The sequence below is a fragment of the Thrips palmi genome, unplaced genomic scaffold (genome assembly GCF_012932325.1).
Source record: "Thrips palmi isolate BJ-2018 unplaced genomic scaffold, TpBJ-2018v1 HiC_scaffold_6, whole genome shotgun sequence".
Lineage (NCBI taxonomy): Eukaryota > Metazoa > Arthropoda > Insecta > Thysanoptera > Thripidae > Thrips > Thrips palmi.
In genome coordinates, this window is record NW_023144633.1 from 9383537 (window position 1) to 9401617 (window position 18081).

Here is an 18081-nt window from a genome sequence, read left to right on the forward strand (position 1 = left end):
TACTAGTCTCACTGCGCGCGCACCAAAAGCGACCTAGTCGACAGGGGAGCGACCTAAAAGCGTCCCGAAAACGACCCAAAAGCGTACTGAATTTTTCTGTACGGGTTTTGGACCAAAATTTTCAAATCGAGTTTTATATTGTTTCCTGCAGTTTTTGGTGTGCTGAACTCAAAAATGACTTCCATTTTTTTCCCACACTCACGCATTACCCAATTTTGACCAATTTTGGACCAAAATTTTGGAATCGAGTTTGACGTTGATCCCAACAGTTTTTTGTGTGCTGATAACGAAAATCACTTCCATTTATACCCCAGACCTACATTTCACTCAATAGGAGCCCACAAGCTGCACATTTCGTCTACTTAAGCAAAGTCCGAAGTGCACAAATTCGCATCGCTCAGCCACACTACGCGCCCACACTAAACGGCGCGTACCCCTAGTTTAACAGTGCTTACGAATGTCCACAGCTAATGTGGTGAAAATGGCGAATGTCCACTAGTGAGGTCACAGAGTGGTTTGCAACATGTCAACACTGTTCCAATCAAATAATAATGACTAATGGTTCCTCTCATCTCAATCCCATCAGGCTAACAATACATATCTCAAAACGGACTCTTAAATATTTGCAAGGGGTATAGAGGTCCTCCAATGCTGACGTCACGAAGCTCACTGAGTGGCAAAACCGCGCGAGAATTCGAATGCGGAGACGGCGGTGGGTCAGGATTTATTCGGGTATGCGAACACGTAAGTAGCTGACTGAGTTTCAAGACTCATTATCACGACTCAAAATATATTTCCTGTAACCAAAGTCTGCGATTTATGCGTCCATTTCTTAAGACATTGTCAAACACCGGCCCCGGCGCCGACTCCAGATTCAAACTCGCGCGCTCCCTGCCACTCAGTGAGGAAAGTGAGGATGGCCCGGTATCGCCTCTATGTTTTAAATCCGACGACAACTCTTCTACCACTGTTCGTAGAATTCCTCTTAAGGAATTTTGAACATCAAACAACGCTCTTTAAATGAATTTCCAGCGAAATAGCGAAAATTAAAGTGGGAGTGGTTTTTGGCCGAGGAAGGCGGTGTGAGTGTCACGTGACCAATGGAGGATCTCTATCAGATCTAAAAAAATTCTTCGTCACCTGAGTCCGATGACGATGGTGAAACCAGAGTCCGATGACGATGGTGAATGGGGCATTTGTCTTCTTAGGCAGCACTTGGCCTTAAAGTCATGGGCCCAACACAGAGTGTGCTGCATGGAGGTTATCAGCATGGATGAGTCCAAGTTCTCCCCAGCTGCAGAAGATTAATGCGCCAATCACCATCTTCATCGGACTCCGATGAGGAAGAATGCTGCTCTTTTAAATCTGATGACCCTCGCAAAGATGTAAGAGTCCATCCTGAAATACGTATTGTAAGCCTGATGCGATTGAGATGAGAGGAAACGTTACACTTCAAACCTAACTGTCTTCTAAGTACATACAAATGCATGCTTGCAAGTCCACACTTACAAACGCATGATTCACGCATGGAGTTATACGGCGCCAGGGATGCGTTTGTTAGTGTGTACTTGCAAGCATGCATTTGTAAGTATGTACTCGGCCAAGCATGCGTTTATGTGTACTTGGAGGCATCCATTTTAAAGTGTGTACTAAGTAGACAGTTAGGTTTGCACTGTAGTCATTATTATTTGATTGTAACAGTGTTCACAAGTTGCAAACCACTCAGCGACCTCATGGGTGGTTGGTTGATTGGGATGGTCTGTGGACTTACGCCTGTTCGCCAGAAAGGTCCATGGACTTACGCCTGATTTTCAGAATGCTCTATGGACTTACGCCTGATTTTCAGAATGCTCTATGGACTTACGCCTGTTTATCAGAATGTTCTATGGACTTACGCCTGTTTGTCAGAATGACCCATGGACTTACGCCTGTTTGTCAGAATGGCCTATGGACTTACGCCTCTTTGTCAGAATGGCCAATGGACTTACGCCTCTTTGTCAAAAACCCACCTGGACTTACGCCTGTTTGTCAAAAAACCACCTGGACTTACGCCTCTTTGTCAAAAACCACCTGGACTTACGCCTCTTTGTCAGAAAACGGGTGGACTTACGCCCCTTTGTCAAAAATGGAATGGACTTACGCCCTTTGGACACCTTCTGTATCTTCTAAACTAATTGAGATATTTTCATTTTTCAAAAACCAGTAGGCTTGCTATTTAATTTTAAATTCTTTTCCGGAAAAAAGTGGATTTTGCCAATTTGTGGACTTACGCCCCTTTGTCAAAAAACCAGTGATCTGCGACTCTGGGATGGCGTTAAGCCTGCTGGTGGCCGCACGCAACCGCTCCGTGACGATCCTTTCGGCGACTTTGGAAATGGCGCTTAAAAGCGCTATGGGGCGGTAGCTGGTCGCGTCGGCCTTTCTCTTGCCGGGCTTCTTCAGCGGAATGGTTTTAGCGCATTTCCAGGAACTTGGCCAGTGTTGCAGAATCAGGATTGAATTAATGATATAAAGCAACATGGCGGTTCCTTTCTTGCCTAAGTTCTTGATGGCTAAGTTGGTGATCCCGTCCTCGCCAGGTGCCTTCTGCTCGGAGATGCTCTTGATGACCTGGCCGAGCTCTTCAGGGCTGCACAAGCGGATAGGCTCCCGGTCGGCATCGTTTTGAGGTGTCCTGCTGGCCTCCGAGGTGTTGAACTCCGCCACTTCCTGCTGCAGGACGGCGGCGGGGTGTAGTTGACGGCGTCTGCAACCGCGTTCAACTTGTCCTCCGTGGTGGTGAGGTAGCCGCCGTTGGTGCGGAGCGGTGGGATGAAGCTGTTGGTGCGTCTTTTCAGCGCCTTGCTTATCCTGAAGACCTTCGGCCAGCCCGGCTTGTCGGTGTTGATGGCCTTCTCCCACTCGTCTGAGGTGTTTCCGCCTGGCGCGCTGTGCTGCCCATGACGCCTGGAAGTAGGCAGTCGGCAGAGCCTCGGCAGAGCCACGATTTTAATGAGGTTTTGCAGACTTGTAGAATTTGGAACGCTGATTCTTATGCTGAAATGTGGTCAAAAAGTTAGCGGCCAATTTTGAGAAATTTGCTGTCAAAATCGCCGTTTTCATGGCAAAACTCGACTCGTCAAGGGAAAAGAAAGGGAGTGGGGGGAGCCGAGCCAGGGCGGACCAATAGCCGAGCCTTGTTTTGGGTCTGTACAGATTACTCCAAAAGCTGAAAGAGCACGTCCGATCCGAAAAATCTCTTTGACTGCAGCTAAAGAAGAGGCAACAATAGAATTGGTGTCGTTGGTGTCGAACGTAGTTTTTCGGGAAAAACTACCCAATAATACTTCTAGATCGGAGTGTTTTTGGACATGCGCAGTGGAGTTGCAACCTGTTTAACAGTTTAACCAACTGTAGCATTTGAAATCTGTATTAATTTTGCTCTCTTTCTTGTTTTATCTTTGTTTCCTGCTTATAAAAATTCATATAAAACAAATTTTCAATTTTATGTGATAACTTTCTAAAAACATTTGTTGTTGTTGTGATTCAGTTAGCACTAGGACCACTTCGCTCCACCTCGCGACTTGCAGTGCTCATGTTCCTCGAACAAGACTCACCCGCGTTTCGAAACCATCCCTCCCGAGTTTATGAAGTTTGTCAAACCAACCGTCGTGGTGTTGATACGTTGTGAGGGAGAACTATTACACAGAATTGAAGAAAACATGACAAAAGAACCATAGCCTTTTGAAACAAGCCAAACAATTCAACGTCAGCAACAATGGAGGGGCAGTTTTAATGCGCGACTGCTGGTGCTTTCAGCTTCGCGATTTTCGCAAGGGCGCAGACGCCGAGAAACTAGTTGCCAACCCGTGAAAGTTAATTTACTGCCTTCTTTCTGCTAAGAACATTTTAATAATGATGGACTTCAAAGATGTTCCATTGTCAGAACACTGCGGAATACATAAGCATTGGAATTTTTTGAATTTACTAGCAATTTGATTTCCATTTATTGTCGAGTTTAAATTTTGATGGGCGGCACATGGACCACATTGGTACCACTTCTATTGGTAGGCCCCTCACTGCGAAGGCGATACTTAAGTACATTTTTTGGTGATACAATTGAGTATCGCCAACAAACGGCATTACGGAAAAGTATTGCCCTCAGAACGGCGATACACAGAAGTATCGCCAGAATTTGGCGATACTTTTGGGTACACTGTTAAAAATCCACTGTAATATTACAACACAATCACCTACAGCAATGCTGTTAAATACAACAGTATTGTTTTGGGTCTGAACGGGAAACCCATCCAGAAACAACACTTTCGTTTTACACTGCTAGAAATTTTTGTAAATTTACGAAATATTTTAGCACGAAACATTTCGTAAAACAGTCCTTAAAAAAGGTGTCTTGAAATTTGGAGATTATTCCGTACTTTGACAATATAAATCTTGTATCAGCCACAAAACGATATTTGTGATATTTTTAGAAAACATTTTGTAGACAAATGAAACAGTTGTGAAAATGACAAAATACGTCGTAGAGATTGCCAAAGCCAGCTGTTCATCGAGCTTCAAATGCTCTTGCAGAGCTGTGGCAGCTGCTGCCGGCGGGCCAGAAAGTCCTGGTTTAGAGTCTCCGACGAACATTTTTTTCTCAGCACTATTTGCTGCATGCTAGGGAGCATGTTACTTACAATTATCACAAATGTAATGGAATATTTTTTAGAATTGCAGAGTATCTTGTAAATTGATGTTTACAAAGAATTTTTGAATTTCACGGCATATTTCATCAACAACGTTTTACAAAGCTCTCGTTTATAAAAATTTCCAGTGAAATCTTTGTAAATTTACGAGAAATTTTCGAACAGTGTATAACAACTTCCTTGTCAAGTAACAGTAATGTAATCGTGATTTAAAACAGTTGTGATGTCGTTGAACAGGTTTCATGTTTAGAAACAGCCTTTTGCAATCTTAAAACATATATTGTTGTCAGGTTACAAGGGTCTTGTTTAATAACAGCACGATGGAATCGACACAAATGTTGGGAAGACATCGTCGAAGACTCCAAAGAAGTATTGTTTTATTACAATTGAACTGTCAGAAAACAGCACCGCGGGCTACAACATGCTTGTAATAAAACAAGTCGTGCTGCTATCAAACTTAACAGCATAAGTGCTGTTACTTTACAGCACTTTTTGTAACAGTGTATCGCCAAAACTGCGGCATTAAACTAAGGACTTCTCCCCTTGATTTGTTCAACGTTTAATGCCAAATCGTGGCTATACTCCAAAGTATCGCCAAATTTTGGCGATACTTTCGTGTATCGCCGTTTTGACGGCAATACTTTTTCGTAAGGCCGTTAATTGGCGATACTCAATTGTACACTGTAAAAATTAATGTCCGGAATAAACGACGGATCCTTCGAGAAAATAATTGCCAACAGTTCCTTCGTTAATTTACGAAAGTCTTCGTATATTTACAAAAACCTTCGTTAATTTCACTCTACCAAAAATGTCCTGTAAACACCGTTAATTTATTACCAGAATTCACCGTGCCTGGGACCCAAAGATTACCGTGAAATTATTCTCAATATTTACCGTGCTTACAAAGGAGGTGTGCACCGTAAACCATCAAACAGTATTTACCGTGATCTATTCCTCAATGAATACCGTGAAAATTCCACCGTGACCTGGGCATTGAAAGAGGGGGGTTGGAGTGCCAACCAGATGATAAAATTGGTGGTAATACACGGTTAATTTATTACCAGAATTCACCGTGCCTAGGGCCCAAAGATTACCGTGGCTAGAGGCCAGTTAGCCAGATACAACTACAAGAAGGAGATTCTTGCGCAGCAAGTGATAAATGTAATGTTGCGAATCCTAACAAATGCAGACTTTGGAAAGAGGCATTGAGGGTCTCATGAGGATGTAGAGTAACAGAAATAATGGTAAGCTCTTTCTGTCATAATGCTTGAACGATCACAAAAGTAGAGGGAAACTGAGGGGGAGGAAATACCTTCTAGTGTTGTTCTTCTCCATAAGCTGGTAAAGAAGATGACTCCTGCTTTGGTCTCCATCTAGTCTGGAGGATGAAGCACTTTTAATCCAAAGGCACTGTTGGCAGCTCCCCACATTGTCTGTGTGTAGAATGCACGACAAGACTTTCTTTCGACAAGTGCACACGCGTTTCAGCTGCTGACTAGGAGAACGGTAACGAAAGGACTTTTAACCTTAGTCCAACAAAGTTTCTGAGTAAAATGTGGACCCAGAGATGGGTTTACAAAGTTGACACAAGCACTGGCTGCCGCCATGGTACTTAAACTTCGTCACTGACAACACTCGCCAACTCTGTTGAAGCGATTCAGCATTGGCAAAGTAAATTTGAACAAGCAAAATCGTTCGAGAAATGTACGGGGCGCGCTCGCGCTCTCAAGTCAAACAAACAAACTTTGTGTACTGCAAATACATATTAATTATTCACCCTTCAATAGTGCTATTTGCACTGGCCAATGGAAACCGACCGAAAAAATTTTCCACGCCTCGCAATCTTATCGTCTTTTTCTTGACTATAAGGCATAAAAGGCAGCGATGCCCGTCTTGATCAAGTTTTCTCGGTGAAGATATTGGGTTTTCATCTTGAATTGCTACCTTATCTTCAGTAATAAGCGCCTTGTGTTTTCGGCCGTCCCTCCGTGCAGTCAGACTCGCCAGTGTCGCCGTCGTCTGCTGTGCTTTGCTCGCCGGTTTGCAAAACAAAAACAACAAGGTTAAGCCTAAATGTTTCCTAATTTTAACTCATACCCAGCACTCAAACGCGAAGTTTCGGGGTGAAGGACTTGACGTTAAGAGACGGACGCCTCTTCCTCTGTCATACACCGCGTCAAATCGCATTTCTTATGTTTTGAAGTAAGATTGACATTGCGTCGTCCTGTCCTAGTCGTCCTGAGCTGTCGTCTTCGTCTAACTTTCCGTAAGTGCGACACGATTGATGCGATATTTTCGTTCGCTATGCATGCGTCCACTATCGCTAACGTCTCGCAAACGCCGCCTATGTCGTTGCCTCCGATAATTTTTTTTATTTTTATTTTGCCTGTCTTGCCAATTCTAACCACTTGTTGCTCGTCCAGAGACACACGAAAAAGTCTCCCTTATCTCAGCTCTTGATTCAGTTTGCTACTCACGTTTTAATGCTCGACTTTTATTTGTTTTTCTTGTTTTCTGTTTCTCTTTAGTATATAAATGCAGCTTTATGTTGCATGTTTTTCTCTGTTAGAGTTCCTTCATGAAAACAAACACCTCTACCTGGCCATTTATTTAACTTGTTTTGTGCAGGTACAGCTGCTGGTTCCAAGATCAAGGCTCCATCAAGGCTCCATCAAGGCTCCATGGGTCTACAAGGAACGGCTTTGGATCGCAGCTGCAGCAGTCGTCCCATCTACCACTCAATGGAACAAGACGTACCTTTGCTGGGTAAGCTAATCATAGGACTTTTATCGCAATCTTTCGTTATGGTTGGAGTGGCCTAAGTGTTGGGGAAACACTATTATAAAATGCACAGAGATAATAATAGGAGCAAAGGAAAATTCATTCAGTTTTGTTTCTCTCTGCTAAAGTTGCACTCGGGTGCATGTGAATCAGAACCAAAGCTTGTAGCGAGCACCCATTTAAATTTTGTAGGATTTAATAATATTTAGTTTATTGTCTTAGGTTGGAAAACAACAACATTAATTTGTGTTTGCTGTCAACTCAAGTTCATCAGTGGGTAGTTAGTTTCTGCTGCAAACATGTGTGTGGTACCACCATGGTGCCACTGCCTCTCACCTTTCTTATTTTTCCCTCGTCTCTGTTTCCACAGGGCCTTCCTGGGCTGCAGGCTGGTGGTCATTATCAAACCTTGCCGAGCTTCAGCCGCTGCTGTTCATCTTCCCTCCACATTAGCGTCCAGCACTAAAGGTACTCAGTTGAAATCCTACTCTCCCCCAAGAGTGTTTGTTTCTTTTTTGTACTTCATGTTTCTTTACAAAAGGTGTTGTCTGTTGCAGATTGTGCCATACTGTGGAGGGAGCGACTGAAATCTGACCCATCTGAAGAAGGACTCTGCCCTGTGATTTTGTTCATTCCTTCAAAGAAGCAACTCACTGTGTTACCATTTTTGAATCGCATCTGAGGCCATCTCTATTACTGTAGCACTTAAAGTGTATTCAATCATTGTATAGTGTGTTAGCTTACAAGTTGAATATCGAGTCTCTTGTAGTCCTTCAATAATTTGCATATGTATTTAAATTTTTATTCAAGCCCCAGAGAAGAGTTCTCTCTGCCCTCTAAAGTCCTGAGTAATTTCTGTGCTGTTTCACATTTGGATAAACCTCAGTCAGAGTTAGCAACCAGACTTCATTACATTGTAAAAAATACTTTGTTGATTTCATGTACAGAGTACATCATTTATTGATTTCTGTAGGTATAAACAGTTTCACTACCTGTTAAGCTTTTAGTCTTATAAGTTGATGACAAAGTTCATTTGTTACTAGGTAATCATTTGATTTACATAAATTATTATTATTATCTCGCAAATTGAAAGATGATATTTAATAACATTGGAAATTTGCTCTAGTTTATGTGACTCTTGTTTTAATCTATTTGTTCTCATTTCATAGTCAAGAGTGTAAATTGTTATTCATGTTTAAGTCTATTTTAATTGGAAAGCCTGCTTGTTTGTAATTTTACATAGCTTTTGTTAATTCATATACTGTTTTCTTTATCTAGATGCTCTCTGATAAAATTCTATACTTTTCTTGGAATTTTCTGATGCCATTAATAAGTCTTAAAACTATTGGGGTCATAACTAGCATGGGTTCGGACAGTCTTGAGCTGGTCAGTTTACACACAATCCTGAAACAGGAACAATCAATGTCATGTAAAGTTTGTTTTGGATTTGACAATTTTTTAAAATATTTCTTACCTTTCAAGGAACTCAAAAGTGTGTTTTAGGCTGTTGGGATAATGAGTGCTGAAGATGAAGGCTGCCTGAATCACGCTTTTTATTGCATCTTCACTTGTGTATGCCTCTAGCACTAATTGTTGGTCGATGCAGACAAAAAACTTTGTTGCCAAAAAGATGTTTTGATCTGGAACAATGTATATTGGTTGTGTTAGGTGGCTTAGACCGTATATCTGGTTAAAAGCCTTTCATATTGAATGTGTAATCTTTTACCACATGCACAATTTATTTATTCGTATTTTGTAAAACTTACTTAAAGCAACTACTGTTGGAGCTCCTGAGATTCCTTCCAAGCGATGCACTTCCGTTGGTGGAGTGGTCCTCTAGAAAAAGGGATAGTAAAAAAACAAGTTAAGACCCAAGAAGCCAATTGTTAAACATATTGGGATTATTGTAATTTGGCATAATATTTACCTCAGCTTTTAGGAAGAAACTCTTGATGTCTTCTTGAAAGTAAGTTGCTATCATGGTGACTGCCAGCATGAATCTTGTCTTAGGGTTGGAGTTTGCAGCCTCCCATTGTTTTTTTAAAATGAGGCATTTTATTGCAGTGTCTGTGTTGTTAGTTAAAAGATAATCCATAATTAGTGTTAAATGTTCTTCTGCATACTGAGCAATGGCTAAATCTATTGGTGCTGCTGTCAGCTGCAAGTAGTGAGCACTCTGCCATTTTGTTTGAAACAGGAAAGGCCATTCGTCCCTGAGTCTCTGAATACATTGTTGATTATTTTCTATAATTAAAAAAAAATAAATTATGCAGTACTTTTAAACTTATAACTTAAACCACAGAGGTTCATCTACATTCTTTTGCATACCTGGAAGATCCGCATCTTCAGTTTCTTCTTCTTCAATGATTCTTGTACCCTGAACAATGTCTTGCCTTTGCAGACCGTAACTCTGATGCATTAACTTGTCTATTTCAAGAGTAGGCCACTCGGTTTCTCTACACGTGTGAAATATTTCACTTAGACGGTCTTTCATATCTTTCTGATCACTAATGAGCAGTTCTCGCGAAATGGTTAATTTTGGGCCCTGAAACTTTTTGAAAAAAAGTTCAATTGAAACCGGGTTTTTTGCATTTATCTTGTTAAGAACATCACTAGGGATCATGGATTCATCGGGGCGAGCTATCACCCCAATATTATAGGAAATATCGCAATTTTAATTTTTTTGCCGTCCACGGAAATTACACAGCCTCAGAAACTGTCCACGGAAATTACATTTTAATGGGCCCTTAGAATAGGTGCGATACGAACGCAAACGCCTAGCAGTTTAGGCATCTCCCTCCACATCTGTGCATTCTGGTTCCATGTTGCGTACCTCACAATAAAATTTCGGGCTAGACCACAATTTGATCGTATGCCTTTTCGGGCCCGACACATGCCCGCGTGCACTGCCAAACGGGACACGGCCGTCCTTACTGGGGTGCCACGTTATACTGGCGGAGAAGAACCTATGCGGCTACAAGGTCCCGTGTGATTCCGTGCGTAGGGGGTCATTTCAGGTCACCGGGGCCTTGCGCCTGAACTGAGGTTGATTTGGTAGCTCTGGCAATTCAAATTTGTTTTACTAAACGAAGACCATGTCCTCATGTGGATAAGTCAATCTAACTTTTGTTTTTCTAGGTTTCGTAAGCTGCTAAAGTGTCGTTTTGTAAGTTCCGTCATGGTCACCAACACCTATAAGACAACATTGCCATGCTGTAGCATATGACTCAGCCACATCAAAAGAAAACTGGCTATTTCACTCTCTTCCCTGACTTATTCTTCGCAAAATTACGGAAGGTGACCTTTGTATCATCACTTGTTAAACCCGAAACAGCCTATGGGAAAATGTCCACCGTGTGACCATGTGACCTATGCTGCTTTCACAAATGACGGTCTACTGGGGTTCCTTTTCGTTTTAGAACCTCGCGACCACTTGGGATCGAAAGAACATAAAAAACGCTTCCAGAAGCCCGTGCCCGCGGGACATTGGGCGGTCAAACGACGCTTCCAGGCCGTCAGAATTGTTAAAAACGGTAAGGGTGTAAAAATAGATGTAAATTCCGTTTCGGGCCGTAGCTCCTATATCTGAGGGAGAAAATTTCCACAACCTTCGCTGAAAAACGCTATTTTGGATGCTCAAAATGACACCGTCAACAGTTTTTACCTATCTTGTAACCCAGCGGGTCAGGAGACGAAACACTTCGCTTTGTAAATTCCGTAATCTGTAAATTCCGTCATTATTTCTGTAATTTCCGCCGTATTTCATAAGGGGTGAAATTAAAAGTCAACTTGTAGCGCTGCCACGCTCAGAGGGGTACTGTGGGGTACTATGTATGCCATCTACACCAAATTTAGCCCCTAAAGTTGAACTTTAAAAAATGAACATTTGGTACATCCAAAATGACCCTCTACGCACGGAATCACCCTCCCACTCGTAGTGTGACCAGTATGTGACGAGGTATACATTCCCCCCCCCCCCCCCCCCCCCGGGGGGGACCCTAGAACAGCCTCTTTGAGCAGGACTGGGTCCGGTGTCCACCTCTCCCGGCTCAATTCCCTTGTCTCGGGAACAACTGTGAATTCATTTTCTTCTGACCACGGTTGCATAGTGTTTACCTCCCAGGCGGTACCTCTCATACTTGGCAAATGATGGGCCCTACAGTGGACAACGGAGGAAAGTCCCTCTTGATCAGCTCCTGCGTGTCTATGTTCGGAAAATAATTAATAATGGGTGCGATCAGTTAAGGAAAAGTTGATCGGCGGGTCGAGACAGCGGCCCGCTCGCGGTGCGGTCTATTTAGCCCTCCTGGAAGCATATCTGGCACCCACGTTTACTAACCTATATTTTCAGAAAGATTACTCTTTGAGTTTGAGGAACAGATTGCTGCAATTTATTCGATAAACTGGGTCTTAGCATTCGAACGGCAAGCTAAGGAAAGACGTCATGTCGCTTAACATATCGGTCAGGTTAAGTCTAGCGCAAGTCTTAAATGGTCAGCTAGATCCCAAAATACAGCGAGCCTATTTTTCGCAAGACTCTAAGCTTTCGGTTAAGTTTTCCGATCTGAATAATCAACGTTGAACGGTTTCACTGACTCGCAGTCACAACTGTCAAGGCAGTATGCCGGCCGCGCCGAACAAAGCAGCATAAAACCGCTTGGTTGTCCAGAAAATACAGTGTTTGACCAATCTGATGAGTGGAGTCGAAAGCTTAGACTCTTGCAAAAAGTCGGCTCGCTGCTCGTTTGGGTCCATTTTGTGACTTGCGGCGGGTTTAACCTGATGGATGTTGTGTTAAACTACGCCACGACTTTCCTCAGCTTGCCTTCCCATTCCCCATGCCCATTTCCCTCCAGAATGGCATTCCCTCCATAAGAGAGGTTTAAAACAGAAAAATATCGACGTACTTTTGAGCTGAGGCCCCTTGCGAGGCCAAAATCACGTGAAACGCAACGAAAACCTCATTTTGTCCACGGAAATTACAGTCCACGGAAATTACATTATTGCATGATATGGGGTGGACAAGCCAAACCAGAAGTGCCACCGGAACCAAAATTTTACTGGAACAACTTGTCCACAAGGCAAACACACAAGGATTGGTTCGCAATCAAAATTTTGAATGGTCTGCAAGCAATGGGTGGAACGGAAATTACACTTATTGCTTGCTAGGCCATTTTTTTCGCCGCTTTGGAACTTATTTAACTTCATATTTTCCGTTCTAATGGTGCCACATTACTCCGCCACTTTGCAAATTGTGTAGAACCAACAATATGAGAAAAGTTTCAGAACGATCGCACATAAGGTAGAAAAACCGTCCCAAAAAAACCGATTTTAGACTTTTTGAATTTTAGTTGTGGAAGACAATTTTCGGAATCATCTTGTGTCTGCAAATTTTACCCGAGAGATACGTTCTACACGTCAAAACGTAGCCTCCCTTGCGTAGAACAAAATGCACTTTGCGAAAGTGATTTCTCATACTCCCTTGGGCTGTAGTAGAGGCGGGAAGCCCCAAATCTGGAGCGTAGGACATCAAAAAGTGTCCACGGAAATTACATTCTAGGGTAAAACTTGCAATTTAACGGTGAAAGGAGGCAAAATTTCATCTTGATGAGAATTGTACCTTGTCCGCAAGGTCAAAAAACATAAAGGTAGGAAAAGACCCGGTTAAAATCGACTTAAGGTTGGAAGAACCAGAGAGAGGACACGAAATTATCACATCTCGCGAGAACTGCTCTAATCTCCTCTTCGTCCAAATGGGGGTTAAACATTTGCTCTTGTACAACAACCGCTCCAGTTGCTATGGCTGCATTTGGGTGCACACGTTCAACATTCGGAACAGAGCGCCCTTTGTGCTCCATCATGTGAGCAAATGTGTGAAGAAATGTATTGTATCCGTTGTCAATCATTTCTCCATCTGACATGACCTTCATACAGAGTGGGTATTTGTCTGTTACCACCTGACAGGTAATGGCCCTGTAGACTAACATCCCTGCAGTTTTTGTTCTTACTATGTGGTGTTCTTTAAAGTCTTCGTACTTTGCAAATAAATCAGCTGCAAGCCATTTTTGGCCCGTCCCGTTTATTTTTTGTAAAAAAATGACGGAGGGACGGGCATATAGTATGATGCATGCTGTGCGTCCGTTCGTTCGTTCGTTCGTTCGTCCGTTCGTTCGTTCGTTCGTCCGAGGACTTCCCGTGGTCCGATCTTGACCAAATTTGGTATGCAGCCTCCTTGGGTGACCCTAAGAACCGCCCGGTGGCAGCAAATCCGATCCGAGCCCCGGGGGCGCTGCTGCAGGTGCATTATGGTCTACATGGGGTCGAGGAGGATTTCAGCAACGGATACAGCTAGCAGGGCATGTAGGGGTATTTTTGGAATGGGGGCGACGAGACAAAACCAATGGTGCCAGTTTCAAGCGAATCGGAAAATTTGGGGCCCGGGGTTCAAATCCCAGTGGGGTATTTTTTGAACATTCTTTTTATTCGAGTTTTTGCATTGTTTCTTTGTTTGTGGGGGTGCTGATGACAAAAAATAACATTTTTTTGACCCCAGACTCAAGTTCAAACCCGTCAGGGTTAAACAAAGGCGAATTCACACATTTGTTAATGCACGGGACGGGCCAAAGTTGCCGATGTATATCGCTACTTTTCCTGTTATTGAAGCTTTGTAAGTACATCAGCATTGACTTGTGCTCCTCTACTTTCAGCATCATCCAATGCATTTACCAATGCAAGAGGAACTTCTTCCCATTGAACATTATAGGCAAACACTGCCTCTCGCCTTGCAGTTCCTAAAGTAAAGAAGGAAAATAATTATTTGTCCTCACAATTTCGTTCGAGTTGTGGATTCAGCCACAAATTAAAGAAAAAGTCACCTTCGTTTCCAATGGTAGGAACGGGCTGACGAGACAACCTTGACCTGCTGGCTCTGGAGGTGGTTTTTCCAACATTTGCAGGCCGCTTACGTTGTGACTGCATGAATACATGTTAGTTTGAGGAGCTCTATTTCACCCTGACCCTGAGACAAGCGGTCAAAAATCACTATACATACCATTTTAGGAATATCAGAGTTGTACAAAAGCTTATGACTTCACAGAAAAACGTTGGTTTCAAAATCGCGCCCAAATGTGCCCGCGCTTCATGTGCCAACTTCCACATAGTAATACTACGTAGCGAATTTCAAATTTTTAAAATGAAATGAGACTCTTTTGCCTTCTTAATATGAAGAAAAAAATATTTTTTGACAAATTAATTATTAATACAGGCTATTTTGGCGCAGAATTTAATTTTTTAAGGGAAATTCTTAGTTTTTGGTTAGGTTGGCGTCTTGGAGAACCCAGTCGGCTCTGCCTGATTCGATTTTGGAACGGCAACACGGCATGTTGATAGTTTCAAATCTTGTTCACAAACAATACAGCGATTTGGGTAAGAAGAGTTGGTTGTTCTCTTTTTAGGTTTTGACTTTATGTTCAGTATTTTCGGTTTTTGCCATGTCTTTTTTGCTGCACAGAAATTCGTTATACTGCCTGCAATGTAGAGAAAAGAAGTCTCTTGTCCAGTGTTGTTGACCGTGTCTGTCGTGCTTCAACGTTAGGTAAAATTGAAAATTTATGGCCTTCTCAGTTTCAGACGCAGTGTTGTTCAAATCAATAAATTCAGTTCACATGTCCTTTTTTTTTTTAGCTCACCATGGGGATATCTTTGGAGCAGTATCGGCTGAGAGTGGGTTTGTACCCTGGAGGAGGGACTGGTTCAGCCTCTCTCAAAAGTTCTACAACACCAATTGGACATGGAAGGCTAGCCCTGATTTGCCTACTTTTGCTGCTCCTCATTTCTGGCATTGAACCAAACCCAGGTCCGCAATACACTTGCAAGCAGTGTCACATTGTATCAGGTTCTGTTGAGGCATACTTCAATCATCAGAAAGAGAAGCATTGCAATGTTTCTTGCCTCAATGAAGACTGTCAGTTTAAAACTTCAAATTTGGCTCTTTATTCGGTTCACTGTAGCAGAAATCATGCATCAAGCAGCTCCAATCCATATCCTGATGTCATGTGCCCTGTACCAAATTGCCAGATTCCACAGAGAAAAAGTATGAAAGAACATTTAGAAGAACATTTGGATCTTAATCAGTCTTTTCAATGTCCTTTCGGTGAAGCTTGCAAGGCTGTCTTCACAAAGAAGCAATCCTTCCGGACACACCTCAGCCAGGTCCACCAGCCCAAGATGCAGCCTAGCAGTAAAGCCAGTACGCCGGCATCAGCTTCTGGAACTCAAGAAATACTGCTACCTCCTAATGAGTTCCCGCCAAACAAAATTAAGTATGATGTGGCTAAATTTTATCTTGCTTTGGAAGGCTTCAAAATACTACCATCTAAGACAGTGCAATTCATAAGTGAGGCAGTTGCATTTTTCACTGAAATGTCTCACCACTGTTTGAAGAGAGCATTTCTGACTCAACTGTTCAATGCTGGTATTAAGAAAGAGGTAATTGACGTTGCATTACGGAAGACTTTCTGTGTTGACCCCATCTTCAATATGCATCACAAAGGCCACGATCCAGATCAAGTTAGCACGATATATTTCAGAAGCCAGCAGCTACAAAAATATTTTGCCTACGTTCCTTCCATAGAAATTCAGTTGCCACGTGTTGAAGGCCAGAAAAATAGGGTAACTAGATATGTGCCTCTGAGAGCAAGTCTGGAAAGTGTCTTTCAAGATTCTAAAGTTAAACGTGAAGTTCATCAGTCATTTACTCGAGGGAAAGACAATGTATCAAAAGGCATTTTGGAAGACTTCATGGATGGCTCTGCCTTTCAAGAACATTTAGTTGAACATGGATTTCACAAGTGTATTCAGCTAATTTTTTTCATAGATGCTCTGGAATTTAGCCCATTTGGACCAGCAAAAGGGCTCTACAAGACTCATGGCGTTTACTTCACCATTGGAAATATATCGGCTGAATTTCGATCCAAGATTGAAAATATTTTGATGGCGGCTCTGATCCTAGATGAAAATCTCAAGTCCACTGAAGAAGAGCATTTGAGTGGTGTGGACAAATTTGAACAATCCTTGGGCTTGCTCATCAAGGATCTAAAGGATCTGAAATCGAATGGAATCTTAATAGATGAAGAAATGTTTCCAGTTTGCTTTTTATTTTGTACTGGTGACAATTTAGGTGCAAATCAGTTGGGATCTTTTATTCAAAGTTTTATTGGACACTGTTGTAGGTTTTGCACCATATCTATGAACGATTTCAAAGATGATCCACTCCAATCCAGAGAACTTCGCAATCCAGAGAATTATGATCAAAGTGTTAACCTGGCTAAGCGAAAATGGGACGCCTTAAAAGAGAAATCTATCAGCTTCCAAACAAAACGAAGAAGGATTCAAGCTCAACAAAAGGCAGCAGGTCAAGAAGTGTCAAAACCAGTTTCTGACTCAAAGGTTTCAAAATCTGCACTCAAGAAGCTTCAGCAAACTAACCATATGGGGGTAAAACCATTTCCTTCAGTTCTGAACCAAATTCCTGGATTCCATGTTGCCAAGAATGGCCTACCCAGCTGCCTTGCTCATGACATTTTTGAGGGTGTAGCAGATATCATATTGGCCGGAATTTTGAAGCATTTTATTGAGACAAAGAAATGGTTCTCCTTGTGCACACTTAACAGGAGAATTCAATCTTTTAAGTACAAAGGAAAAGATGAAGCTGATGCTCCAAGTAAAATCAAGTCTTTAGACAGCATCAACGGCTCTGCAGTAGAGACTTGGACTCTCATACGTCTGCTACCCTTCCTCATAGAAGACCTAGTGCGGGATAAAGAAGATGAATATTGGCTACTTTACCTGGATTTGAAATCAATCACTGAATATGTTTGTGCCCCTAAGATAAGCAAAAAGCAAGTGGCTTATCTCAAACCAGCTATTAACGCTTTCTTAAGTGCCTTGAAGAATCTTCTCCCAGAATGTTTGACCCCTAAGGCACATTTCTTATCCCATTATCCTGCACTTATTCTCATTTATGGGCCCTTGATCCGACTTTGGACTATGAGGTAAATATCTCTGTTGAAAACTGTACTTTCTTTGTCACTTGAAAGTTTTCTCAGGATACATTTTTGATGGTTCTAATTGCTATTTTTTTTATTCTTTTCATAGGTTTGAAAGCCGTCATGTCTTTTTCAAAGCGGTTGCCAGAGCATGCAGGAGCTTCAAAAATATTCTCTTAACTTTGGCAAAGAAATATCAATTCAGATTTGCTTACGATCATCTGTCTGGTTTCATTCCTCCTGATGTCATCTATGAAGAAGGTCCTACTGAAGTGAATATACAAGAAATGCCAACTGAGGTACAGGACAAGTTAAAGGGAAGAGCTGCCCCAGAGAGTCAAGAATCAAAATTAAAATCTGTTCATGAGGTGGTCATTAAAGGTGTACTGTTCAAAAACAATCAGTGGATGATGTTAGATAAGGTAGATGTAGTAGATCTTAAGGCTGGACAGATAATGAAAATTCTTGTTTACCCGAATGACAATATTCACCTTGTAATGCGTGTTTATACCGCAGAGAAAACACCTAATGGGTACTATGTAATTAATGAGTCTCATTTTTCTTATGAA

General features: G+C 42.1%; 1 protein-coding gene across 1 annotated transcript; it reads right to left on the reverse strand.

Moving 5' to 3' along the window:
• Positions 1-8690: 8690 nt before the first annotated feature.
• LOC117652051 lies at positions 8691-13387 on the reverse strand. Its single transcript, XM_034396685.1, has 6 exons — positions 13205-13387; positions 9795-9978; positions 9394-9710; positions 9233-9302; positions 8941-9106; positions 8691-8870 (listed from the first exon to the last, which is right to left on the reverse strand). Exons 1-6 carry the CDS (start codon positions 13385-13387, stop codon positions 8741-8743), a joined length of 1050 nt encoding a protein of 349 aa, XP_034252576.1. The 3' UTR covers positions 8691-8740.
• Positions 13388-18081: the final 4694 nt, after the last annotated feature.